The sequence below is a fragment of the Aspergillus multicolor genome (assembly GCF_047715735.1).
Source record: "Aspergillus multicolor strain CBS 133.54 unplaced genomic scaffold BDW74scaffold_2, whole genome shotgun sequence".
NCBI classification, from domain to species: domain Eukaryota; kingdom Fungi; phylum Ascomycota; class Eurotiomycetes; order Eurotiales; family Aspergillaceae; genus Aspergillus; species Aspergillus multicolor.
The window spans coordinates 1,090,421-1,113,978 of record NW_027395953.1 but is presented as its reverse complement, the minus strand read 5'-3'; the positions used below and the strand labels follow the sequence as shown (position 1 = coordinate 1,113,978).

The window sequence follows — 23,558 nt, the reverse complement described above, 5'->3', positions numbered from 1 at the left end:
CCGATTGACTGTGAAAGTTATTTTCAGTCAGGATCGACTGAGTTCTATAGCATGAAGTTTAGCGGTGACCACTAGCTGCCCGATCTCCTGATGTAGACCCCGACACCGTCGGCGAAGGTGAAAGCCATCAACAGCAGATGAGAAATCAAGCTGTGGCAACAGAACGCTCCATGTCCCTTTGCAGAGGAGAGTCATATGTTTCGTAAAGTCATAACCAAGATGACAATGACACCGGAGTTAAACGGCAGCAGAGGGGCACAAGCGGGAATTGGGTGGAAAAAACGCACATCCCAGATTGGGATTCGGGAAAAAACCAACCACCGCCGGCCCCACGACCACTAAAAGAACTCGCTTGCTCCCTTCCCCTCCTCTCTCCCTCCCTCCCTCCCTCTTCAACCCTCTCTCTCTTCCCTCAGTCTCTCCTCTGGAGCAGCGCACATAGGCCTCTTTTACTATCCCCAGGTCATCTTCAGGTCGAGCTAGCTCTCGGTCCTGATCTTTTGTGTCGTTCTTGCTTTCTTCTTTTCTTTTTTCTTTTCCCCTCTTCCACACAAACCCCGCCTTTTAAGGCTTTAACAGAAAAAAACTGCCAAAATGGTCAAGTACGTCCCATCTCGAACCATCAAGATGGTTATCGCAATGAATATGAAAGGAGTTTAGTTGCTAACGTGCGCTTCTACAGCTTCACTATCGAGGAGGTATGCCGTTCCCTGTATACGATGGCGATCCGGAGCTATAAAAAATTTTCTGGTCGACCGGGCGGATGAGCATGATATGGTACTAACAATGAACTAGCTCCGCTCCCTCATGGACCGCAAGGCCAACATCCGTAACATGTCGGTTATTGCTCACGGTTCGTACTTGATGATCTCTATGATGGTAGCGGTCTGTATACTGAGTGTTTGATAGTCGATCACGGAAAGTCCACCCTCTCCGACTCTCTGGTCTCTCGTGCCGGTATTATTGCTGGTGCCAAGGCTGGTGACGCCCGTTTCATGGACACCCGTCCTGATGAGCAGGAGCGTGGTATCACTATCAAGTCCACTGCCATCTCTCTGTACGCCAAGTTCGCCGACGAGGAGGATCTCAAGGAGATTCCCCAGGCCGTCGACGGTAATGAGTTCTTGATCAACTTGATCGACTCCCCCGGTCACGTTGATTTCTCCTCTGAAGTCACTGCTGCCCTCCGTGTCACTGACGGTGCCCTCGTCGTCGTCGACTGTGTGTCTGGTGTCTGCGTCCAGACCGAGACTGTGCTCCGTCAGGCTCTGACTGAGCGTATCAAGCCCGTCCTTATCATCAACAAGGTCGACCGTTCTCTGCTCGAACTCCAGGTCGAGAAGGAGGACCTCTACCAGTCTTTCCTCCGTACCGTTGAGTCCGTCAACGTCATCATCGCTACCTACGAGGACCCCGCCCTTGGCAACGTCCAGGTCTACCCCGAGAAGGGTACCGTTGCTTTCGGTTCCGGTCTCCACGGTTGGGCTTTCACTGTCCGCCAATTCGCCGTCAAGTTCGCCAAGAAGTTCGGTGTTGACCGCAAGAAGATGCTTGAGCGTCTGTGGGGTGACAACTACTTCAACCCCAAGACCAAGAAGTGGACCAAGACCCAGCCCGAGGTTGACGGAAAGCCCGTTGAGCGTGCTTTCAACATGTTCATCCTTGACCCCATCTACAAGATCTTCCAGCTTGTCACCAACGACAAGAAGGACCAGATCCCCGCTCTCCTTGAGAAGATCGAGGTTAAGCTCGCGAACGACGAGAAGGACCTCGTCGGCAAGCAGCTCCTCAAGACCATCATGCGCAAGTTCCTTCCCGCTGCCGACGCTATGCTTGAGATGATCTGTATCCACCTTCCTTCCCCCGTCACTGCCCAGAAGTACCGTGCCGAGACTCTGTACGAGGGTCCCGCTGACGACGAGGCTTGCATTGGTATCCGTGACTGTGACCCCAAGGCTCCTCTCATGCTTTACGTCTCCAAGATGGTTCCCACCTCCGACAAGGGTCGTTTCTACGCTTTCGGTCGTGTCTACGCCGGTACCGTCAAGTCCGGTCTCAAGGTCCGCATCCAGGGTCCTAACTACACTCCTGGCAAGAAGGAGGACCTGTTCATCAAGTCCATCCAGCGTACCATTCTCATGATGGGTCGTTTCGTCGAGCCCATCGAGGATGTTCCCGCCGGTAACATCGTCGGTCTCGTCGGTGTTGACCAGTTCTTGCTCAAGTCTGGTACCCTCACCACCTCCGACACTGCCCACAACCTCAAGGTCATGAAGTTCTCTGTCTCCCCCGTCGTGCAGCGCTCCGTTGAGGTCAAGAACGCTGGTGACCTGCCCAAGCTTGTCGAAGGTCTCAAGCGTCTCTCCAAGTCCGACCCCTGTGTCCTTACCATGATCAACGAGTCTGGTGAGCACGTCGTCGCCGGTGCTGGTGAGCTCCACCTCGAGATTTGCTTGAAGGATCTTGAGGAGGACCACGCCGGTGTTCCTCTCCGCATCTCCGACCCCGTCGTCTCCTACCGTGAGACCGTTACTGAGAAGTCCTCCATGACTGCTCTGTCCAAGTCCCCCAACAAGCACAACCGTCTTTACATGGTTGCTGAGCCTCTTGGTGAGGAGGTCTCCAAGGCCATCGAGGAGGGCAAGATCAACCCCCGTGACGATTTCAAGGCTCGTGCCCGTGTCCTTGCCGACGACTACGAGTGGGATGTCACGGACGCTCGTAAGATCTGGTGTTTCGGTCCCGACACCACCGGTGCCAACCTGCTCGTTGACCAGACCAAGGCCGTGCAGTACCTCAACGAAATCAAGGACTCCGTCGTCTCCGGTTTCCAGTGGGCTACCCGTGAGGGTCCTGTTGCTGAGGAGCCCATGCGCTCCATCCGCTTCAACATCCTTGATGTTACCCTTCACGCTGATGCCATCCACCGTGGTGGTGGTCAGATCATCCCTACCGCTCGTCGTGTCCTCTACGCCTCTACTCTCCTTGCCGAGCCCGGTATCCTCGAGCCCATCTTCAACGTCGAGATCCAGGTTCCCGAGCAGGCTATGGGTGGTATCTACGGTGTCCTTACTCGCCGCCGTGGTCACGTTTACACTGAGGAGCAGCGTGTCGGTACTCCTCTGTTCACCGTCAAGGCTTACCTGCCCGTCAACGAGTCCTTCGGTTTCCCCGGTGAGCTTCGCCAGGCTACCGGTGGTCAGGCCTTCCCCCAGTCCGTCTTCGACCACTGGGCTGTTCTTCCTGGTGGTTCTCCTCTTGACACCTCTACCAAGCCTGGTCAGGTCGTCAACGAGATGCGTAAGCGCAAGGGTCTCAAGGAGGCTGTTCCCCCCTACACCGAAGTAAGTTTCCTCCTTATACTTCTTAATACTCAGTTACTAACCGTCTTCTCAGTACTACGACAAGCTGTAAAAACGTTCTACACAAACGTACTAGGATTCAAGCCTGTTTGGGCTAGAATCCTATGTTTATGAACTTGATGAACGCAATACCCGGCCAATGCTAAAAGGGAGACAACCGCGCAAAAATAAATCAACGCAATGCAGCTTAATGTCGTATGGGTTTTCGGAACACTAGAGCAGTAGAAACCGGTGTGCTCATGCATTTGCTATGGCCTACTTTTCCTTTTTCTTTTTGTTATGTTAACGGCTACGATATGTTCTAGTTGGACACGAAAAATATGATATTGTTCAATGTTCATCTATCTTCCACTAAAGTAGTAGCAAACAGTAGTTATTTGTGACTCTGGATTACTTGCCCTGTGTAAATTGCTTTATTCAGGTAGTCTTGGTGTTCCGGAGCTTGAAGCTGTGGTCCCTGTCAAGGTAGATCACGTGAACGCCCGCATGGCGCTTCGGGTCTGGCGCATCTCAGAGCTCTGTCTGTTCCGCAGGAGCTCACTTTTTTGCTGCATGCTTTTGTGTTATTTCTATTGCACAACCCTTGTTGGCACTACCTTTTTGGTTCTAAGATGAACTGAATTTGCGCTACTTACCCAGCCTTTGATTCACGCAGATTGTGCGTTGTAACACACCTCTGTGAACCGCCTACTCCCACGTTACTATTACGTCGGCGACAGCAACAACCCCATTCACCTCCTCACGTCGCACTTGAAATACCGTGACAATATGCAGCTCACAGAGGATCAGGCCGCAGAGGTTAAAACATGGGTGGTAAAAAAGCTGGAAGACATGTAAGGCTCGAGCGCGCAGTAGAAGGCTGGTGGGAAATTTCAGTCCGCTAACTGCAGGATAGATCGGACGCGGATTCCGACGTGCTCGCGGATTATGTTCTAGCTCTTATCAGATCTGACGCTCCCGATGAGGAGATTCGCAAGGCTTCCGTTGAGAACTTGGAGGACTTTTTGCGAGAGCGTGAGTTTTATCCATCGGTCCATACTCGCCCTCGAGATTTTGCGTCCGAGCGAAGGATGTGACGGCTAATACGGTCTTCTCTGAATAGATACCACTGAATTCGTCGAAGAGCTCTTTGCTACGTTCGCGCCCAAGCAGACGCCCGCCGCACCGGCCCAAGTACAAATTCCTCAAGCTCCTACCCAGCCATCAACACAAGCAATCCCACCAACGGGGCCTTTGAACGGTTCGTACGGACCGCAATCACACGGCGATAACTTCAGTCGCAAGCGCACCTTCGACGATGGGTTTGGCGAGAATCAAGGACATGAGGGCGCTCCGCACCATCGGAACTTCAAGAACCCCCGTCGTGGGCGCGGTGGTTCCTGGATGGGTGCGTCTGGACAATTTCCTCCGCCCCGCGGTGGCTTCCCGGTCATGTCTCCTTCGTTCCCTGGGTTTGATCAGAATGATCCTATGGCAGCTATGATGGCCCTGCAGAGCATGGGCTTCCCGCAGATGCCAGGAATGCCTCCTATGCCCATGCCGCCGGGTAGTGGTCCACCTGGCCAGCAGCCGGAGCAGATGGGACCGAAGAGCACGGAAAAATGCCCTTTCTACGAGACGCAAGGGATTTGTTACTTGGGCGGTGCTTGTCCATACCAGCATGATACGGTGCCGGGTGCTTCAAAGGACGATGGTATGCTCCCGATGAGACTGCGGATTGAAAGAGTAAAGTAAACTAACAGCCGTAGAATATGACCCGAAATCGTCAGGCATCGTTTCTGACTTCAGACGTCGCCACGACGGCCCAATGCGAGGCAACGACAGAGGCCGCGGTCGTGGGCGTGGCGGGGATAGAGGGGGCTTCAACAACCGCAGCCGACGATCGGAATTCTCTGCTGCCGGACCTAACGATGATACGTCAATCAAGACAATTGTTGTGGAGCAGATCCCAGACGACAAGCTTGATGAATTCTCGGTGAAAGAGTTCTTCTCTCAGTACGGCGAGATCACAGAACTTTCGCTCCAGCCATACAAGAAACTAGCCCTAATTACCTACGCCGACCATGCCACTGCCAAGGCAGCGTGGTCCAGCCCGAAGGTTATTTTCGACAACCGATTTGTCAAGGTATACTGGCATAAACCGAAGGAGCGACCAGGCGCCAATGGGGTGGATTCCCAACCATTCGACGCAGAGGAGTTCCAGAAACAGCAGGAAGAAGCGCAAAAGGCCTACGAAGAGAAAGCCAGACAACGTCAGGAAACAGAAAAGGCCAAGCAAGACCTAGAGAAGCAGCGCGAGGAACTGCTCAAGAAACAGGAAGAGGAGAAGAAACGACTTCTGCAGAAGATCGGCGGCGCCGCTTCATCGGGCAGCGCAACACCAACCGGCGAAGCGTCCCAGTCCCCCTCCGATGAAAACGCGAGCGAACAAACGAAACAGCTCCGCGCCCAACTCGCAGCCCTCGAAGCCGAAGCGAAGAGCCTAGGTCTAGACCCTAACCACTCTTCTGACCAAAGCACATCCTACCGCGGTCGCGGCAGAGGGTACGGCCGCGGCGGCTACCCACCACGTGGTCGCGGCTACGATCCGTCATATCGCGGCTCTTATCGCGGACGAGGCGGGTTCCCTGCACGCGGTCGCGGCGGCGTCCTGCGCCTCGACAACCGGCCCAAGCGTGTTGCCGTGTCTGGAATCAAGCCAAACTCCGAGCAGGATGAGGCATTCCGGCAGCATCTTATTGTGAGTTCAACCCTAATCACCCTTCCTCCCTATCTGTGTGCATGACATGCATGCTCATCTTAACCCTAATCCATGCGGTGTAACCCTAACTAACTCACCTACTCCAGGGCATCGGCGAATACGAATCCGTCACACCAAACCCCACCGAAGAAAACTCGCTCATCGTCGCCTTCAAAGAGCGCTACCAAGCCGAGAAATTCATGTTCAGCGCCCGCAATATCCCCTCCGTCGGCGAGGTCCAGCTCTCCTGGGTGCCGAACCCGCCGATCTCCATTCCGCCTTCGGCGCCAGGCCAGCAAGGTGTTGGCACGCCCGGGCTAGATGGGAAGGTCGGATCCGACGAAGACACGATTATGGATTCGGTGTCGGATCAGGATCAGGTGCGTGGTGGGAACCAGGCGAATGGGGCGGCGGCGGGTCCTGCTGCTGGCGCTGCGGAGATGGATTATGATGTTGCGGAGGATGATGATACTTGGGGCGCTTAGGTTGTGTCTGCTTCGTTGTGCCGGCGCTATGTGCTGTGAGAAGAGCGTGGTTAGGCTCGTTTGTTGGATTTAGGTATCTGTGTCTACGTGACGATCTAGAATTGAATTACTTCTGATGCAAGTCCCGTTTTGGGTCAGTTGCAGCTGAGATATCTGAGAGTATTCTGGCAATGTAGGTGAGGATGAACTTCGGGTCCATGTATGGGAATCTAGTATATACTCTCTAAACATGTATGTTCAAAACCTATTCCCCACGAGAGGCAAGGCTTAGAATAAGTCTACTCAGACACAGGGTTACTCGATGACGTGTTTCCGAGGAGAAACCTAATGCCAGCAGCTTTATTAGCTCATTGACTGGGGAACCAACTCTACAGTATACCCATCCTAATTGTAATCTGTTAGCGGTGTCCAACATACTTTGGAACGAACAAGAAAAGGGGGAATGCCCACCGGATCAGCCACAAAGGCAATCTGGTCAAAAACAGCCTTATAGTTCGGATGGATTTCCCCAACACCAACGCCACGCTCTTCCTCCCATTTGCTGAGCGGTATGCTTTCGCGCGTCGTGACACCCAGGTCCTTGATCACCCTGACCCCGGCATTCCTCAGCCTCTCAAGAGCACTGGGAACATCCGGCACAGTGAAGCCTAGATGGCCGAATCCCAAATAAGGCGGCTCATTGCCCGTAGACATCTCATACCCTCCTTCAGCTGTATCTTTCTCAGAGCCATGGATGTGGTACAGTTCCAGTAATCCTAGCGTCGATGTAAGGGTCTTGTTATTCCCGCCAACCTTGGCGGACCATGCGGGGAGGTCGGCGCGGTCTTCACGCGTAGTTGGATAGCCCAGGTAGTAAATTGTCCAGGGGCCTGTATTCATTGTGAACACGGTGCGCATGCCCATGAGGTCGATGTAGAAGTGGAGCGAACGCTTGGGGTCGCGGATGCGGAGCATGAAGTGGTTTAGCTTGTAGCCAGCCGTGGGGGTATTTTCCGGGAGCGCGGGGTCAGTTTTGTTCCCCCCGGGGAGGAAGGCGCCGACTTCAAAAGGGGAAGGAGATGGTTCGGAAGAGCCCATTTTGGAGATTTGCGAGTTGCTTCCGAGATCTGTTTCGTGATTCGGGATTGAGAATGTAAGGTGATGGTGATAGAGCCGGTGTTGCGATGAAAGGAGAATGGATTCGGCGATCGATGTCAACGGCGCAAATCCGTGTCTTTGAAAAGGAGATGGGACAAGTTCAGTTTGCAAGGGGTTGTTGCAAGATTCTGGGGAAGCCGGGTGAGGTGCGAATATTTCTACTCCAGCAATGGCATGTGTGTGGATATACTTCTGCACGGATTGCGATACACATGTGGCTGGTTTCCCTGGGGATATTCCGGTCTCGGAGTACGTCCGTGATAGATGCCATCATCAGATAGCAGAGTTTCGCAGCATGCGTATGCTAGCGCGTTGTAGCAGTATAGACAGTTCCTTGATGTCTCAAGCTCTGGGTTCCTATCACAAGCCCGCAGTGTATGCAATACAGTCCGTCGCACGCTATGTAGCATGCTGCGCACTACTCGCCACCCCATCAATCGTGCTAGTACGAACCTCGACCCTATTCGGACGACTCGAGGTGTAATCAACATCGTCATCACTGTCGCTATCCATTTGATCCAGGATCAAATCAATCTCATCTCCCGCTCGAGCCTCGAGCTTGCGGGGAACCACAGGCTGTCTGCTGCTGGGTTGGTTATCGACAACTGATTCGTGCCATCGCACACCCTGCGAAGCACTATCATCAATTCTCTTGATATCCTGGTTGCGGTGGGAATTTTGCGAATTCGAATGATACCCAGAAGTGCCTGGGCTAGACATGAAAAGCAGGGTCTCAATAGCATCTTGTTCCATTGAGGAACTTTGCGAGGCTCCTGACAATCCGTTGAACGGCCCTAAGCTACTATACCCTGACGGTCGTAGTGGCGGCGTTTCAGGCACGCGTGTAGCTTCTGATTCTATCAGGAACTCCTGTTGTGACCGACTGCGTTTATGTAGCGGAAATGGCGCGTAACGTAAAGAGTTACGGGGAATATTCGGGTTTGGACGACGTCGTTGGCCGTTTACCCGACTTGAGTCAATATCCGGAGGTGGTGCTAGCCTCGGATGAGGCTGCCACTCTGAAGAGTGTTCGACAGGTTTTTGCGGATCCCGTTGCGGCTGTGGGTATAAGTCACTAGTTATGTTCAGGGTCTGTCGTATAGGGGCGTCAAGACGATGAAGGCTAGACACAGCAGGATCATCCGGCGCAGAAACAGTAGTCCCATCTGGTGAATCCTCAAGCTGGTCTCTGAAGTCGCCCATCAACGGTTGCCCTGTTCGAGACAACGTCTCAACGCTAAGGATTGGGGTCGAGCTGTTTCTCTGCAGCAAGCCTGTCGGCGACTGATATGGCGACTGCGATTGCCGCTTCTTCTCAATCCTGGCAGCGGCATATGATAAGCGCGTGCGTAACTGGACAGATAGCTAACTGGGAATCAGTAATCCACTAGAGGACGTAAAGATGCAAGAGACCTACGGCCGCGATTTTGGAGCCGCGCGATCCAAAACCTGTGCTTTGAGAGCGACGACGCCCAGTATCCTCGAGTCTCGGCACGTGCTGGGTACGAGGAGGGTTTGTCGAGGGCCTCGAGTAATGCAATTCGTTCGATCTCGATATATCACTTTCCTTGCTTACCGTTAGGCCACTTGCGTCGTTTGAATATATGTCCGTCCCATGTCCGGGACGTGATTTGTCCTGCGATCGCCTATCTCCATTCAGAGGTAGCGGCGGTGACTTTTGTAGCCATTCTCGAGCGTCAATAGATACTCCATTCGCATGCGGGCGTATATTGGTAGCCGCATCTAGAGAAAGAGGCCGCGTCCCTGGAGGGCGCCCGTTGATATGATCCAACTTGCTCGAAACATTGGTAGTCGAAGTATCGTCGCGTCGATATATATGTGCAGGGCCCTGCACGCCCTGCCGCGTATCAACCTGCAACGACCCGTCCATGATGGATGCAAAGCGCGATAAGCGTAAGAAACTCCGTGAATACGCGTCTTGACCGTTGCAGATCAACAGGCAAAATATGGGCCGTGCACGGGGTACTCCGTATACCCCGGACTGAGGGCGGCCGTTGGCGCGGGAACGTGTTCAGGATACCGGGGGAACCCAGCTCAGCCACCAAGCCCAGCTGGCAACATCACCAATCACCACTCTGTAGAATATTCTTCAGGACGATCTGCTGCAAGGAGTAGCGCCCTGGACTGGAATTCTGCACGTGCGGAACGGGCCCTTACAGCAACTGTACCCAGCACAACCGGAGTTGGACGCTGTATGTCTCCACCTGAAGCTGTTGCGGGCTCATGGGTCGGGTAACCAGGGATCGCGAACCAAGGTATTAAGAGTCGAGGGGCGAGGACAATCAGGACATGCTTAAGGGTAGTAGAATGAGTAAGATAAATAAAGACCTGGCCCAAAAACGCTGTATCGGTTCAGGTTGAAGTAGAAGGTTGTACTTTAGCCACTCGTCCATTGTCAACACGTGTGACGCGTTTCCCGGCACGGTCACGTGGCAAATCTATTCCTGCCTGGGATTTGAGGTGTCTGCTGGTGGTTAAGTTCAACACTAAAAGAAAGACAGTATGAGAGAATTAGGGCTATGGAGGACCTATTGTCATGGAAGCAGAACTCGAATGTCATCCGTGACTTCGGATTGTTTTGTTGAAAGGTATCTCTAAATGCTATCCGTCAAGCGACTTATTGGTACAACATCGTCATGACATGCTTTTTTATATATGCAAGCGACCAAGAAGCTAATCACCTGCGCTTCTTACCACCACCACCTTCTCCATCGTCATTCTTGCGCTTCTTGCCCTCTCTCCGCCAGTACTCATCGCGCTCCCTCTTCTCACGCTCGGCCTTCTTCTCCAGACCCTCCGCAACCTTCGCGCGGTAGACCTTCCTGCGCTCCTCCTGTTTGACAGCACGCTTGGCCTGCTTGTCGTTTCGCAGGGTGTTGAGCTTCTGCATCAGGTCACGGGCCTTCTTCTCCTCTCCACCTAGAACAACGGCACGCTTCTGAAGGTACGTCTTGTCCTTGCGCGCCTTTGTGCGGGTAATCTGGGACTTGAAGGGGAGTTCCGCAGCTAGTTGACGAGGAACACGGAGCGGGTTGAAGTGACGTTCAGAGCGCTCGATCTTGTGGTATGCAGAGTCCTTGTTCAGGGGTGTCGGGATGCCCTTTTCACGACGGACCTCTCCTGTTAGTCGCATACCCTTCCAGCCGGCATCGCCCGTCTCGCCCTCCTCCTGGTCTAAGAGGTTGGTGACCGGGTTGTAGAAGCGATGAGGCTTGATGGGGTACCATGCGCGCAGGAAGACAATGTCACTCATGAGGATTTTGTCTTCGAAAGTAGCACGGAAACATCCATCGGGCTTGCTCAGAGCTCGCTTAATCTGACCTCGGATACCGGACACGGTTCGGATCGCTGCACCCTCGAATTTGGCGATTTCAAGAGATGAGTTGAACATATCCTTGATGAAGGCCGTATTCTTGAAGATCTTGTAGGCGACACCAGTGAGTTTGAGCTTCTTCACGATTTCGGTGTGTTCGTCCACGCTCAGGACCACTCCGGTGGCCGCTATCCGGAAACCGGGGTTCTTGTTCGAGAAAGACTGAACACAGCAGAAACCGGTGTTTGGCGCAACAAGTGGCCCGTAGAACGTACCGAAACAGTGCATGTGTTCGGGGGTGTACTTGAGCATGCGGTTACGGGTTCGACTGTCTGAAGTGCTGTACATGGGTAGACTTTGGAAGCGGCGCCAACCGAGGGAGAAGATGAGCGGGTCGTTGCTCTTGAGAATCTTCTTGTGCCAGCGGTGTCTCTTGATACGGATCTGAACGTATCCGAAGCGGTCCTCGGTCGGAGCCAATCCACCAACAATGACAGGGTATCGAGGATTGAACTTCGTGGCGAATTCGCAGGGCACCTTCTCGAGCACAATACGGGCGTATGTTCCCGCTCTGTAACCCTCGGCTCTAGCCCTAGAGTTAGGGTCCAGAGACTCGAACTCGGCGCGGTTGATGTCGGTCTGCTTCTGCATCTTCGCCTTTTGCGCGTCGTACCATTCGTCCTCTCCAAATTCCTCTTCGGGATCGGCATCATCTCCTCTTGAGTTGTCTTTGGAGTTTGCGAAACCCTCGCGATCCTCCTCTTCGAATCGGAGTCTGAGCTCTTCCTTCCTCTTCGCGTTGCGCGCACGTTCGGCTTCCAGATCTTCAGGCCCGTCGTTTTCTTCATCGTCGCCTTCTTCTTCGTCTCCATCCTCGTCTTCGTCTTGGATGCCATTAAAAACTTCGCCGGTCTCCAGATCTTCAAACGCACCGTCTCCCTCGTCATCTTCGTCAAAGGCATCGTCAACATCCTCGTCATCCTCGTCGTCGCCATCACCCATTTTAGCACTGGCGAAGCGTTTCCGCAGAGCCTCGATCATCTCTTCGTCACGCCATTTCTTTTCCAGCTCCTCGTAGTCGTACTCGGGAACAGCGCGGTACTCGGCCTGCTCTTCCTCCTCAACATTGGTCTTCTTGAAGAACGTTTCCTCATCCTCATCGTCTTCAGGCTCCTCATCTTCGTCCTCCTCACCGCGCCATCGGCGGATGACCTCGGCCGAGGTCATTGACTCGTCGTACATGGTGCGCGAAAGGTCCGTGATGCGGAATTTGGGACGCTTAGAATGGAGTGACTTAGCGTTTTCGAGCATATTATCCTTCCAACGGACGGTCCCATCTTCCTCGTCCGATTCCTCTTCCTCATCGTCGCTATCAAGGACTTGGTCCTCGACTGAGGAGATAGAGCCCAGATCCGAGTCACTGTCAGCAAATGCGATATCGGACTCCTGACGGGAAGATGGTCCGTTTTGTCGCTCCCTGAAGCTTTCAGCGAAATCTGCAGGGGCGGAAACGTCCACCTCCTCGTCTTCATCACTGCCAACTTCCATGTCATCCTCCTCCTCTTCCTCATCATCGTCCGCACTTTCGAAGCCTTCATCTTCTTCCTCGACATTTTGGTTGCCATCTCCGGCGAAGCGTACTTCTCTTCTGTGTTTCCTTCCGGTGCTGTTGTCTTCGACGTCGGTCTTCGTGATGGCCTCTCCACCGCTGAACAGCCGGAGACCGGCATCTGCCTCACCGAGAAGTTTTCGCTCGCCTTGCAAGCCAATAACGAGCTGTTCACCTAGGCCACGGTCCGGATCGCGTTCCTCATCGTCCTCGTTGTTAAAGTTGGAGGTTTTTACGTCAATGTAGACGGCATCTTTGTCGACCAAAACACCACCAACGTCGGACATAGGAGCAAAGAGCAGCTTTTGCTTCTCACCCAGCCTGCGCTTGTTTGATTTCCCAGTAGCTTTCTGTATCTGCTGGTCCATGAACGGGGTTGGACAAGGGTCAGGTAGAGCCTCAATTCCAGATACAGTCAAATCACCAACTCCGGGTACGTGAACGCGCGCGCCTTGGGCAGGGAAGTTCGTTCCTCGTAGGTAACCGTATAGGGCTATAGTCCGGTCGCATTTCGGGTCCTTCTCAATCTCTGTCGGTGGCGTAATATCGAGGAAGCGGTCTGCAAGGGCGTAAGGGTGGGAGTTACGCCACACGAGAGGTCGAGGGTTCTTCATGACGGACAAAAAGCGGGATAAGTTGTGCACCTCGCGATCGGGGTAGCGGCCGTTTATAACACCAGAAAGGTAAAAAAGCTTCGCGCCGTTATACAGCTCACTCCAAAAGCGGTTCTTAAGACGTTTCTTGGCGGCTCGCAGCGTGCTCTGCTTCTTGAATAGATCCAGGTGCGTAAGAATACCGAAAACATTTCCGGGCATACCGCTGGTAGAGAGGACGTTCAAGAACTCCATAGTCTCCATCTCGAATCCGTAATTACCATCAATCATCAGGAGCACAATATCCGCAATCTTAGCCACATCGATCATAGCCGCGAGCGAGTCAGAAGGACATTCTAGGATAGTGAGACGCCGCTTCTTGGACGTCACCACCGTCAATGGCCCATTGGGCGTGCTGAGCGTCTGCTTGGTGTATCGGCGGATCAAAGACTTGATAAGAGTAGTTTTTCCGACCTGTACGGAGAGGGTATATCAGCTCCGCACTCGATATACATAACACCATAATCACTTACACCAGAAGGCCCAACCACAGCCACAACAAGCGGGGGAGCTTCCTCGGGCAGACGATCCACCAGAGGAACGTGCAACCTCTTCTCTTTGATCTTTATGCGACGCAACAATCAGCTCGCAGGTCCGGAAATGTAATATTGGAGGGTATCGACCGTACATCATGAGATCTCGCGCCTGCTTTATTTGCTTTTCCGGCATTCGAAAAGGCGAAAGCTTTCGGATTGGGTCCTATAAGTCCAGATTGAATGTAAGCATGATAATCCAGAGAGCAGCATGCCACGGCACTTTGCGACAGAGTTGCTGCTGTACTGACCATCATATTTCTTCTTCTCTTTCGTGACCCGATGGGCCCTGTTGGATTGTTGCTCCATGATGGAGAATAAGGTCAACACCCTACAGGAAGCTTATATCTTCCTGTACTTGAGCGACCCTTGTAAAAGCGATGTGCTGCTCTCTTCCTGACTTCTTCCGTCAAGCACTTTCCGGAGCGGAGATTGTTGGCGCCGAATATTTTTTCAGATTCTCGAATTAGGTAAGGGCGGAAACTCTTATCGATAAGACAGAAGAGCACTAGGCCTTTCTAGGTACAGCACGGAGTTAGCCCGCCTTATCGTGCCCGGCCCGGCTTGCCCTTCCTTATCCAGCTCCAAGCACGTTTGGGTCGACGACATCGGAGTCGACTGAGGCGGGGCAAGGCAAGATGGAGTCTCCAAATAATAATGTTTTCGGTAGTCTCCGAATCTTGTTACTAAAAGGTCGGAAACTGGGATTGTGTGTCTGCGCAATTGACACCTTTCTTCCATTCCGACCTTCACCAGGAGCACTGCACAACGCCGCGATCCCAAGATGACCACCCCACGCCGACCTCCCCCCGCATACGACGCTCCTAAGAACTCACCCGTCCATGGCACAACACAGGTCTACAGAAACATCTCTGAGACCGCTTCTGACCCCGCTAAGCGAGAACTTCAGAAGTCCTTCACCATTCGCCCGGTTTCTGGCCAGGCTTGGACGGTACCAGCCGGACATATTTGCCGCTTAACCACGCCGAACGGACCTCAGGTCGGCGATCTTAACATCTGGAACGCCAACAACCCTAGGGAGCGACTATGGGCTGCGCGTACCCGTCAGATCCACGCGTCTCACGTGTCCGTTGGTGACCGTCTCTGGTCGAATTTGCCATACCTGCGCCCCCTCGTGACGATTACCGGAGATTCTCTTGCAGGCGGGCAGTTACATGAGGTTTTGGATGTTGACGGGAAGCGAAAGGAGGGCAAGGGCTTTCGTACCTTACAGTGGGGAGGACGCGTCCACGATTTAATGGGCACGAGGTGTGACCCGTACGTCAACCTCTTGATGGGCGGAGAGTCATTCGACTTTCACTGTCACTCCAACCTTACTCGTGCTGTGACACCGTACGGTCTGACCGAGCTGGACGTGCATGATGTCCTCAATGTCTTTCAGGTGACGGGGCTGGATGAAGAAGGGAGGTACTTCATGGAGACATCGCCGGCGAAGCCTGGCGAGTACTTTGAGTTCTTCGCGGAGGTTGATGTCCTTTGTGCCCTCTCCGCGTGTCCTGGAGGTATGTCAATCGCATTTGTCTGTTTTTGTCCTGGCATGATTAACGGCTGGTATAATAGGTGACCTTTCGAATTGGGGCTGGGATGATAAGGATGATATGGGAGCCACCACACGTCCTTTGGGCGTGGAGGTCTACAAGCTCACAGAGGCGAAAGATTTGGAGGGATGGACCGAACCCCAGTGCCCCAAGTACACCGGCATGCATGGCATGAAAATGCCCACACGCGAAAACGATGAAGCAGGCTTCGTTGGCCTGTGATGTGGCGGAAAAGAATATCCTACAGTAATTCACAAATATCTTTCTAGTTCCAGATTTGACACTGAGCTTGTCAAGACGCCCAGGATCAGACTACCAACAGAGACTTTTACCACTGGCATGGTGGATCCAAAAGCTTATTTTCTGAATGACCGACAACAAAAGCCTAAGGCCGAATAAATAGGAATGGTAATCACTCGAGTAACAGGAAGTGGCATTGCTTCTATGGGAGTCTTGCAATTGGGATTCAGGTAAGCTTAGGGCTACGTGCGCACGGACGGTATATTCCCCGACTTTACAACGATTCTAAAACGAAACTCGCATGAACCCATCTACTTCTTAACATACTTCCCCTCTGTCCCATCCAACTGCGCCTCAAGCACAGCCCCAACACCACTCTTCACACTCTCCACAGCCTGCGGCAACACGCTCGCCAACTCCTCCACACTCGCCGCAACACCCGCCCAAACATGCCCCCCGCTCGCAGCCCTCGCAACCCCCGCATAATCCGGCGTAGGCGCAAAGCTAATATTCAGCTCCTCATTGCTCGCCTTCGAGCCATCCCCATTCGGATGCACAAGCAGCATACTGCGCCGCGGCGCATTCCACCCCTTATTATTCAGCACGATCGTCAGAACAGGGATATTATAGCGTCTTGCAATCCAGTAGACGGACCCCGGCACAGAGAAGAGGTACGTCCCGTCACCGACGATCTGGCAGACGAACTTGCCCTTGTTGGATCCGCCGGCTTGCGCGTCGGACGCGAGCTTTATACCCAGTGCGCCGCCGCCGGACCAGCCCAGCCCGCCGCCGCCGCAGTTTATCCAGCTGTTTGGGAATGTAGCGGCGATTTGGTCGGAGACAATGGGGGTTAAGGTTACGGATTCAATGGCCCAGATTGTGTCTGCGGGTAGGGTGTGGCGGATCTGGGAGAGGAGATATGAGGCGTTGAGGCGGGCGTCGGGGCCACCTGATGGTGTTGCGGCGAGGTCGGTGATGGCTTGAAGGGTCTTGCGGAAGGATTCCTCGCGGCGCTGGCCGAGGATTTTGTTTGCGGTGGAGGTGGTGAATTTTTGCAGCTCGGGGTTGGACTCGACGTAGGCGTTTAGCTGTGCGAATGCGGTTGCTGACTCGGCGCGGTAGGTTTCCATAGCTGGGATGTAGAAGACGGGCATCTGCTGCTTGAGCGGGTCGACGTCGATGTGGATGATCCTGGCTGAGTCGGAGGGTTTGCATTGCGTCGGGATCCAGGGGACGTCGCAGTCTGCAACGAGGATGAAGTCTGCTGTCTTGATGGCATCGTGGATCCCAAAGCGCATCCCCAGGGACGCCGGGTGGTCACCTGGAAAACACATATCGCTACCACCTGTATCCAGTACCCTGACTCCCTGGAATGTATCCGCCAGCTTGACGAGCTCCTGGGCACCTCGCTTATCACGCCCGGAATACCCGACAATAACCAAGGGTTCCTTCGCCTCCGCCAGTTCCTTCGCAATAAGCTCAACACCCTCAGTCGGGAGGGCAGACGGCTTAACACCCTTCCAGCCATGCGGACTAACAGCATACGGCTCAATCTCCTCCTCCATGACCTCTCTCGCACCAACAAGATACACCGGGCCCTGCGGGTCCGACGTCGCAAACTTGAGCGCGCGGTGTACCATCTGCTTGATGTTCTTCCCGGAGCGAATATCCGCGCTGTACCGGCAGTACTGCGAAACGATCTGCTTCTGGTCTGGCACGTCCTGGATCCAGTGGATGTACTCTGTCCGGGATCCGCGCATCTCGCCTTCGATTGTGAAGGGTGATAACCCGGCGAAGATCAGGACTGGGGCGCGTCCGCACGAGGCGTTGTGGATAGCGGCGCCGAGGCCTTGTGTGCCTACGTCGACGTGCACGATTACGCATTGTGGTTTGCCGGTGAGGCGGGCGTATCCGTCGGCCATGGAGAGGGCGACCATCTGTGCGTTGGGTCAGTTAGCATGTCGTGTAGTTGGTGGTGCTGACGTACCTCGTTGGGACAGGTGATAATCTTGGGGAACTCATTTGGTTTCTCCTTTTGGCCCTTTACCATTGCCTCCAGGATGGAGGGGTGGTCGGATCCTAGATTGACGAAGCAATGGGTGACGCCGGCCTTTAGTTATGTTAGCATTTGCGTCTATAGTAGGGTAGGCAGATAGTACCTCCCATAGTGCCTCAAAAAAGGCAAAGGAAGCTGTGTAGACCCTGATATAGTGTCAGCATTCCCTAACTATCAAGCCTAAAAGTTGATGGAGCGTCCATACATCTTGATTCAGTTGGAGTCAACGCCGGGGTAAAGTGGAGATGAGATGAACAGTGTTGGGAGAAGCGTAGGAGCTCTCGGACGAGGGAAACATGTTTAATAAAGGCAAAATGGGAGTGTAACTGCACGCAATCATCGGCAACATCTCCGATCTCAGGAGCCGAATAACAGTCAGAGCCGAATACCAACTGCACGTCTAGACGAAGCTTAGAGGGTTCGCACCAATTCCGCTGCGGGGTACATCCCCACACTATGTGGCAGGTCTGAGGATATATTTCCGGAAGATCGGAGATCAAGTCTGTAGTGCACAAGATTCTATAGAGGCTGAAGCAAATCTACATGAGTGTAGTTGGATACTGTCAGGCAATCTTCCCGACCCCATTCAATGTCAAGTACACATCGGTTCCCCACCCACACAAACTCTGCACCGCAATGCTACCTCCAAAATACTCCGCATAAGCGCGACTCAACGGAAGACCATATCCGAGGCCTGCAATGCTGCTCAGCTGACCGCTATTCGAGCTTATTGTGTTGAGCGCATCAATTCCTCCACCCTCGCCCATGTCCAGATCAGAGAAGGTCGTGAAGCTGTATGACCAGATTTGAGGGAGGACGTCCGGCGAGATACCGCCCCCGCGGTCTCGAATTCGGAGGGTAATACTCTGTGATGACGGGGTCGAGAATTTGATTGACTCGTTGGCATCTGCCGTGCCAACGACCGTGTCGACGTAGAACCCGACGTCGCTGTCGGAGTCAAACTGGGCGCCTGCGGTAATGGTCTCTGACTGCCTACCATTGGGAATGAGTTCGTGCGGTTGCATGTGGTTTCCAGGAACATCAGGCGCGGCGGCGATAGTGACCTCAATGGGTTCCCGCTCGTTCCCGCTCTCAATGGTAGCTCTGAAAGCATTCTTCAGCAGCTCCGTGAGGATGTATTCCACGTGCACAGGGACATGCGCAAACGTGGCATCCGGCTGCCCATCAATCTCCAACCGGGGACGTACCCCATACTTTAGCTCACAAATCTCTCCCACGAACTCCTCGCAGGACCGCACAATACGCGCTGGCTGCAGAGCGGTATCAATCACCCCGATATAATTGGATGGTTCTGTATTCTTCCGCGACTCTTCACGAAGTACATTTAGACCCTCGCCCACAGGCCGTGATGCGAAATGCAGGGCCAGATGTTGCTCAGCTATTAACCGCGTACCAATCCGTGCCCGCAAGTGTGTATCCAGGAACCTCGTTACCTCCACGGAATCAATGTATCTCTGGCATTCGAGGAACCCGCGCGCAAGGATGGGGATTGTGTTGGAATGTGTGTGGACGAGGTCCGCTAATACCTCGGCGAATTGGTTCTCTTCTTCCAGCGTCGTGACCTGCCGCTTTTGCCAGGGGAGGAGAGTGGACAGTGAGTGTACATAGTTGCCATAGATTTTAGAGACGTGAGGATTTGCGACGACGATGAAGGGGAGGTTTCGGAGCGCTTCGATTCGGGAGGCTAATCGTGCGGGGAGAAGGGAGAGGGTGAAGTTGGCCGAGGCAAGGAGGGCATCTTTTGACAATGGCGGACGGCCATGTCTAGTACCTAGTCATCAGCATGACTTCCTATTAAATCAATCGATCATTCCATACTTAAGCAAGTCAGCTAGCGTCAAAGGTCGCCGTCGACTAGCAGCAAGACGGGCGACCTCATCGTTGGCCCGGGGTGCGAGATTCTGGGCGCCGGTGGTGAATCTGGAATGGGAGGACGCTGTAATTAGGCGTGCTCCCACTATCCGATTACGGCAGCGGAGGGGGCTATTTCGAAGGCCACAACCTACAGACAGAGTCTGACGAGGGATTGTTGCGGCCATAGCAAGCACAAGCCATGCTGGGTGTTGGATTTTCAGCTGGATAAGCTTGTTACATCGGTTTGTCGTCCGCGGTGAGATGCTCTCACGTGCCAGCTCGGTGCGGAGTTGTCATCCGCTTGAGCCTGCCCACTCGAGCCATTCTACACATACTTTGTGTTCCACCCGTACATTATATGCGTTCCTCCATCAACAAGAAGAAGATATATACAGCCCTTGGCTTCATATCTAGGCTATAGCAACTGGTAAGAAAATAAGCCTAGCACCTATGCTTATCAAGGCTAGTGCGTTTTCGATAAGACATCGAGACAGCGAGATAGCGGGGATCCGGCGCAAGTAGCGTTATACAGCGAGAGATGAGGGGCAATGGTAACACTGCTTGTGCCGGATTCCCATTGTTTCGCCGTCTCGATATCTCGTCGAATGTCTGTCTCTTTAGTCCCAAAGGGTAGAAGATTAAAGTACAAGAAGCACTTCAGTATTGCATGAAAACTATCGCTCAACGAACACCATGTATTATTGTCAAAAGCATAAGAAAACAGATTCATAACTCGTACATCGCTCAATAACGGGTTGAAATATCACAAACGGAAGCATTTCTTGCTTTAACACTCAGAGCCAGTAGATCGCAAGAAGTATTCCATTACTGAGTCTTCAACTCCCCATCCAGCTCGACATGAATGTGCTCGCTTGACCCGAAGACTTGGACGAGGTCGTCGGGGTATTCAACACTAGTGGCAGCTGTGTCAGCCGGCTTTGTTTCGAAATGAGGCAGCTGAGGGGGTTGGCTTACGTGAAGCCCTTGATGAGGGTGTATTCGTGCTTGATAGTCCCTCCATTCTCGCGAGCGGCGTCCTTGGCCCTATAGTAAGAAGCGTGGTTAGGGACTGCCTTGGTTGAGAAGTTGTGGAGTGCCTTACTTGTGAAGCTCCTCGATGGGAGAGTCCTTCTTCAGAGTGACCTGAAATAGGGGTGTTAGTATCAGAGCGAGCAGCCAAGGAAGGCATAGATAGACGAACGTTGTAGAGAGGCATCTTGGTTGTTTGGCTTGCGGTATGGGTAATGGACAGTGTAGCAGGGGATGCGAGATGTGCTTGTGAGAGCGGTTGTAGATGAGTGTGGATCGTAGATTGTTGAAAGGGGTCCTCGGCCGAAGGTGGGGAGACCGGCTTTATATAGGGCGTCTTCCCGGGGAGGGGTGACTCAATAGGCAACTTCCCTCTTTAGATAAGGTGAAACACCATATTCACTGAGATTGATAAAATGTGGCTGTGGTCATCCACGTAGTATCCTACGCAAATGGCAGTCTGCAATATTATCGCATCCTGCCTGCACCTTTCTACAAGAAGGCACTAGAAGACGGCAGAAGTATGAAAGCCTCTCTGTCAAGGGCACGGGATCTGAAGATTGCTACATTGTGCACGCTTTGCGCGAGTGTAACCGTAAGTATAGGATGCACAGTTATTGAAATGACGACTGCCAACTCCCCCGCCCTGATCATAGGAATCGCATCGCTGTCATGATCAACCTTGCTGCTCGAGGCTCTCTGCAGCCGCAGGAGATGACGTACGTTCGCTGCTCGCAAGCAAATGCGGGGCAGGCACGTGACTGATAAGAAGGCCATCTGAGAAATCATGAAATGATGAGGTTACAGCGGAAATGCAAAAAAACTATCTCTGGCCAATCAAGATCGCCTTGTGCTATTTCCGACAGATGGAGATGATTGGGAGCGGTACCTTGATTCAGACATCTCCACTAAAACGAGGAAGCAAGATGTAGCAGTCATGATAGCATGATCGTTTATTGAACAGAGAGCCGATTGACAAATCCTACGGTCACAGCTAATCGCTGCGCACTTTGACAACGACCTTACCGCGCGCGCGCTTAGTAGCGATGCGCTTGTACGCATCCACAGCATCCTCCATGTCAAATACTGTGTCAACGGGGACGCGCACAGCGCCCTTCTCGATCAGGTCCGCTATGTAAATGGTGTCGTCACGGTTGGGCGGCGTGCTAAACATGATGTAGCGGCGTGGCACACCACCCAGCCAAGTGGGTAGCCAGGCATTGACTAGATAGTTGCGTGTTGCAGCACCGAAGCCCTCGAGTACGCCGACATTGATCAGAGCACCGTCAGGCTTTAGGTAGGCTGGGGAACTGGCAAATAGAGGCTGCGTACCGACGCAGTCGAGGATAAAGTCGAATTGCTCGCTGCTGTACTGCTTTGTTAGATAGTCTGGCAGCGGGTCATGCTTTCGGTAGTCGACAAACTGGACACCGTTAGTCAGTCTCGTGCAATCATAGAAGTTGTAATGACAACGCTCTCTACGTACCTCATCTACGCCTAATCCACGAACCATGCCCTCATTGCCGCCGCTGGCAACGCCTACAACCTTGGCACCGCGCAGTTTGCACAGCTGGACGAGCATTGACCCGACTGACCCGCTGGCGCCATTTACGAGTACTGTATGGCCGTCACGCACGTCCGCCGTACGGATCATCTTGAGCGCGGTGCTGCCACAGCCGTGGACGCCAGATGCTGACGCCATATCAACTGTGGATTGAATGCGCGCGACTTGGTTGCCGGGCAGCCGCACGTACTCGGCTAGTACGCCGCGGCCCATCAACACCCATAATGGGATGTTTTGAAAGGCGACGACATGCGTGCCAGCATCGCGCACCTCCGCCGGCGCGCCCTCTCCAGCCGCCACCACCTCCCCAGATAGCTCGAGCTCCGGGACCGAAAGACCAGGAAGGGGCAGCTTTGGCAGCATCTTCATAAGCGCCTCGGAGTTGGCCTGCAGCGAGACGTGGGAGACACGAATCAGTACATCGGACGAAGATCCCGTTGGCACAGTTGGGGTCGGGAAATCATTGACCAGCTCAAGTGCGGTGCTTGCAGGGCCACGTCGTCGGCGTACCCAAGCGTGCATGGTTGACGGAATGTCAGGAAGGTGTGTTAACGATGTCATCTTTTGCTGTCGATGGGCAGGTGGTCGGCGAGATATTTATGGCGGTAAATGCGAGAGAATATGTCGTTCAGATTGTAGTCACTGACGAATCTGATAGCAGCTATGGAGTATTAGCTACAATTTTCCCATATTCAGATAGTCTCGACATGAATTGAGAAGTCATGACCAGAGTTTAATCAAAGCTGCGGCGTTCGAAGTCTCCCCTATCTCACCATTGGTTTAGGAAACCCCTTAAAGTTCCAACGTTGTTAATTGACACAGATAGCCTCCTCGAGTTAAACCAACAAAGGCCGAGCGCAAGGCAGGAGAAACATGTCAAATGCCATAACACGCGAAGGGGGCACTGGTAGTTATAGCGACCGGGCCAAGCCAAACGCTGGACGATCACACATTGACCTTTCCAGGGCGCTGGGACGGGGAATTCCTCGATTTTCTTTGTTGGACATGTACTAGTCTGTTTGCGAAGGCAGCAGTTGACGCGGCGACGCCATGGCGCTTTCCAAACCCTCACCAGCGAGCTTTGACCATGTCTTTCTTGTTGGTTCATTCAGATACCAGGACCATGCTTCGGACAATAATGGTCTGTATCCGGCAGCACCATGTCAACCAATAATGCAGGAAGCTGAGATGTTGACGTTCGAGTCAAGTGACTACTGATAGAAATACGCCGCCATGGCCATAACGTCGCTCCGATGCCGGCAGTAGCCTTAGCTATCCGTAGAAATCCATACTACAGCCAAAACAAATCAAGAAGTCCTGCAAACTCGTCTGCAACAAGTTCCTGCTATAGTGCGACTTGATAAGAAAGATGGTCTTAATCG

At 53.3% G+C, this 23,558-nt stretch overlaps 12 protein-coding genes across 12 annotated transcripts; 3 read left to right on the top strand and 9 right to left on the bottom strand.

Annotated features, from left to right (window-relative positions):
* The first annotated feature begins 387 nt into the window (after window positions 1-387).
* BDW74DRAFT_144175 (elongation factor 2) lies at window positions 388-3,702 on the top strand. The gene is made up of 5 exons (XM_073722999.1): window positions 388-602; window positions 683-698; window positions 796-853; window positions 910-3,344; window positions 3,397-3,702. Exons 1-5 carry the CDS (start codon window positions 595-597, stop codon window positions 3,412-3,414), a joined length of 2,535 nt encoding a protein of 844 aa, XP_073588718.1. The 5' UTR covers window positions 388-594; the 3' UTR covers window positions 3,415-3,702.
* Window positions 3,703-3,931: 229 nt separating this feature from the next.
* BDW74DRAFT_144173 (CCCH zinc finger and RRM domain protein) lies at window positions 3,932-6,780 on the top strand. Its single transcript, XM_073722998.1, has 5 exons — window positions 3,932-4,195; window positions 4,258-4,376; window positions 4,465-5,055; window positions 5,111-6,102; window positions 6,210-6,780. The coding sequence occupies exons 1-5, from the start codon at window positions 4,131-4,133 to the stop codon at window positions 6,585-6,587; spliced, it is 2,145 nt and encodes a 714-aa protein (XP_073588717.1). The 5' UTR covers window positions 3,932-4,130; the 3' UTR covers window positions 6,588-6,780.
* On the bottom strand, window positions 6,758-7,893 carry BDW74DRAFT_46486 (putative lactoylglutathione lyase (Glo1)). Its single transcript, XM_073732869.1, has 2 exons — window positions 7,038-7,893; window positions 6,758-6,971 (listed from the first exon to the last, which is right to left on the bottom strand). Exons 1-2 carry the CDS (start codon window positions 7,662-7,664, stop codon window positions 6,930-6,932), a joined length of 669 nt encoding a protein of 222 aa, XP_073588716.1. The 5' UTR covers window positions 7,665-7,893; the 3' UTR covers window positions 6,758-6,929.
* On the bottom strand, window positions 7,894-9,713 carry BDW74DRAFT_46480 (uncharacterized protein). Its single transcript, XM_073732868.1, has 2 exons — window positions 9,142-9,713; window positions 7,894-9,089 (listed from the first exon to the last, which is right to left on the bottom strand). The coding sequence occupies exons 1-2, from the start codon at window positions 9,613-9,615 to the stop codon at window positions 8,124-8,126; spliced, it is 1,440 nt and encodes a 479-aa protein (XP_073588715.1). The 5' UTR covers window positions 9,616-9,713; the 3' UTR covers window positions 7,894-8,123.
* A 562-nt stretch (window positions 9,714-10,275) lies between these two features.
* Window positions 10,276-14,261, bottom strand: BDW74DRAFT_144170 (GTPase BMS1). The gene is made up of 4 exons (XM_073722997.1): window positions 14,105-14,261; window positions 13,949-14,019; window positions 13,794-13,883; window positions 10,276-13,734 (listed from the first exon to the last, which is right to left on the bottom strand). Exons 1-4 carry the CDS (start codon window positions 14,160-14,162, stop codon window positions 10,423-10,425), a joined length of 3,531 nt encoding a protein of 1,176 aa, XP_073588714.1. The 5' UTR covers window positions 14,163-14,261; the 3' UTR covers window positions 10,276-10,422.
* A 190-nt stretch (window positions 14,262-14,451) lies between these two features.
* On the top strand, window positions 14,452-15,763 carry BDW74DRAFT_144167 (urea carboxylase-associated family protein). The gene is made up of 2 exons (XM_073722996.1): window positions 14,452-15,376; window positions 15,435-15,763. The coding sequence occupies exons 1-2, from the start codon at window positions 14,638-14,640 to the stop codon at window positions 15,632-15,634; spliced, it is 939 nt and encodes a 312-aa protein (XP_073588713.1). The 5' UTR covers window positions 14,452-14,637; the 3' UTR covers window positions 15,635-15,763.
* An 88-nt stretch (window positions 15,764-15,851) lies between these two features.
* Window positions 15,852-17,702, bottom strand: BDW74DRAFT_186282 (putative thiamine pyrophosphate enzyme; the record flags this gene model as incomplete). Its single annotated transcript, XM_073731233.1, has 2 exons — window positions 15,852-17,589; window positions 17,640-17,702. 2 exons carry the CDS (start codon window positions 17,700-17,702, stop codon window positions 15,964-15,966), a joined length of 1,689 nt encoding a protein of 562 aa, XP_073588712.1. The 3' UTR covers window positions 15,852-15,963.
* Window positions 17,703-17,880: 178 nt separating this feature from the next.
* BDW74DRAFT_144165 (alpha-ketoacid dehydrogenase kinase family protein) lies at window positions 17,881-19,811 on the bottom strand. Its single transcript, XM_073722995.1, has 2 exons — window positions 19,548-19,811; window positions 17,881-19,493 (listed from the first exon to the last, which is right to left on the bottom strand). Exons 1-2 carry the CDS (start codon window positions 19,766-19,768, stop codon window positions 18,272-18,274), a joined length of 1,443 nt encoding a protein of 480 aa, XP_073588711.1. The 5' UTR covers window positions 19,769-19,811; the 3' UTR covers window positions 17,881-18,271.
* A 597-nt stretch (window positions 19,812-20,408) lies between these two features.
* BDW74DRAFT_173460 (uncharacterized protein) lies at window positions 20,409-20,799 on the bottom strand (the record flags this gene model as incomplete). Its single annotated transcript, XM_073727797.1, has 4 exons — window positions 20,409-20,496; window positions 20,559-20,627; window positions 20,686-20,726; window positions 20,785-20,799. The coding sequence occupies 4 exons, from the start codon at window positions 20,797-20,799 to the stop codon at window positions 20,409-20,411; spliced, it is 213 nt and encodes a 70-aa protein (XP_073588710.1).
* A 210-nt stretch (window positions 20,800-21,009) lies between these two features.
* BDW74DRAFT_144156 (NAD(P)-dependent alcohol dehydrogenase) lies at window positions 21,010-23,364 on the bottom strand. Its single transcript, XM_073722994.1, has 3 exons — window positions 22,950-23,364; window positions 22,099-22,837; window positions 21,010-22,035 (listed from the first exon to the last, which is right to left on the bottom strand). The coding sequence occupies exons 2-3, from the start codon at window positions 22,735-22,737 to the stop codon at window positions 21,607-21,609; spliced, it is 1,068 nt and encodes a 355-aa protein (XP_073588707.1). The 5' UTR covers window positions 22,738-22,837; window positions 22,950-23,364; the 3' UTR covers window positions 21,010-21,606.
* On the bottom strand, window positions 21,036-21,503 carry BDW74DRAFT_46454 (uncharacterized protein). Its single transcript, XM_073732867.1, has one exon. The coding sequence runs from the start codon at window positions 21,399-21,401 to the stop codon at window positions 21,105-21,107; it is 297 nt and encodes a 98-aa protein (XP_073588709.1). The 5' UTR covers window positions 21,402-21,503; the 3' UTR covers window positions 21,036-21,104.
* BDW74DRAFT_46450 (uncharacterized protein) lies at window positions 22,842-23,364 on the bottom strand. The gene has a single exon (XM_073732866.1). The coding sequence runs from the start codon at window positions 23,282-23,284 to the stop codon at window positions 22,946-22,948; it is 339 nt and encodes a 112-aa protein (XP_073588708.1). The 5' UTR covers window positions 23,285-23,364; the 3' UTR covers window positions 22,842-22,945.
* Window positions 23,365-23,558: the final 194 nt, after the last annotated feature.

What these genes read in the sequence shown, in the direction of transcription:
- BDW74DRAFT_46454 (XM_073732867.1), bottom strand. Translation starts at nt 21,401, where the DNA reads ATGATTTCTCAGATGGCCTTCTTATCAGTCACGTGCCTGCCCCGCATT.
- BDW74DRAFT_144156 (XM_073722994.1), bottom strand. Translation starts at nt 22,737, where the DNA reads ATGACATCGTTAACACACCTTCCTGACATTCCGTCAACCATGCACGCT. An exon ending in GTGGATTAGGCGTAGATGAG is followed by an intron (nt 22,036 to 22,098) that starts GTACGTAGAGAG and finishes AACGGTGTCCAG; the next exon opens with TTTGTCGACTACCGAAAGCA.
- BDW74DRAFT_144170 (XM_073722997.1), bottom strand. Translation starts at nt 14,162, where the DNA reads ATGGAGCAACAATCCAACAGGGCCCATCGGGTCACGAAAGAGAAGAAG. An exon ending in AGAGAAGAAGAAATATGATG is followed by an intron (nt 14,020 to 14,104) that starts GTCAGTACAGCA and finishes CTGGACTTATAG; the next exon opens with GACCCAATCCGAAAGCTTTC. An exon ending in CAGGCGCGAGATCTCATGAT is followed by an intron (nt 13,884 to 13,948) that starts GTACGGTCGATA and finishes CGTCGCATAAAG; the next exon opens with ATCAAAGAGAAGAGGTTGCA.
- BDW74DRAFT_144175 (XM_073722999.1), top strand. An exon ending in CATGTCGGTTATTGCTCACG is followed by an intron (nt 854 to 909) that starts GTTCGTACTTGA and finishes AGTGTTTGATAG; the next exon opens with TCGATCACGGAAAGTCCACC.
- BDW74DRAFT_46486 (XM_073732869.1), bottom strand. Translation starts at nt 7,664, where the DNA reads ATGGGCTCTTCCGAACCATCTCCTTCCCCTTTTGAAGTCGGCGCCTTC. An exon ending in TTGCCTTTGTGGCTGATCCG is followed by an intron (nt 6,972 to 7,037) that starts GTGGGCATTCCC and finishes GATTACAATTAG; the next exon opens with GATGGGTATACTGTAGAGTT.
- BDW74DRAFT_144173 (XM_073722998.1), top strand. Translation starts at nt 4,131, where the DNA reads ATGCAGCTCACAGAGGATCAGGCCGCAGAGGTTAAAACATGGGTGGTA. An exon ending in GGAGGACTTTTTGCGAGAGC is followed by an intron (nt 4,377 to 4,464) that starts GTGAGTTTTATC and finishes TTCTCTGAATAG; the next exon opens with ATACCACTGAATTCGTCGAA. An exon ending in GGGTGCTTCAAAGGACGATG is followed by an intron (nt 5,056 to 5,110) that starts GTATGCTCCCGA and finishes TAACAGCCGTAG; the next exon opens with AATATGACCCGAAATCGTCA.
- BDW74DRAFT_144165 (XM_073722995.1), bottom strand. Translation starts at nt 19,768, where the DNA reads ATGGCCGCAACAATCCCTCGTCAGACTCTGTCTGTAGGTTGTGGCCTT. An exon ending in ACGCTAGCTGACTTGCTTAA is followed by an intron (nt 19,494 to 19,547) that starts GTATGGAATGAT and finishes ACTAGGTACTAG; the next exon opens with ACATGGCCGTCCGCCATTGT.
- BDW74DRAFT_144167 (XM_073722996.1), top strand. Translation starts at nt 14,638, where the DNA reads ATGACCACCCCACGCCGACCTCCCCCCGCATACGACGCTCCTAAGAAC. An exon ending in CCTCTCCGCGTGTCCTGGAG is followed by an intron (nt 15,377 to 15,434) that starts GTATGTCAATCG and finishes CTGGTATAATAG; the next exon opens with GTGACCTTTCGAATTGGGGC.
- BDW74DRAFT_46480 (XM_073732868.1), bottom strand. Translation starts at nt 9,615, where the DNA reads ATGGACGGGTCGTTGCAGGTTGATACGCGGCAGGGCGTGCAGGGCCCT. An exon ending in GCGGCTCCAAAATCGCGGCC is followed by an intron (nt 9,090 to 9,141) that starts GTAGGTCTCTTG and finishes ATTCCCAGTTAG; the next exon opens with CTATCTGTCCAGTTACGCAC.
- BDW74DRAFT_46450 (XM_073732866.1), bottom strand. Translation starts at nt 23,284, where the DNA reads ATGAACCAACAAGAAAGACATGGTCAAAGCTCGCTGGTGAGGGTTTGG.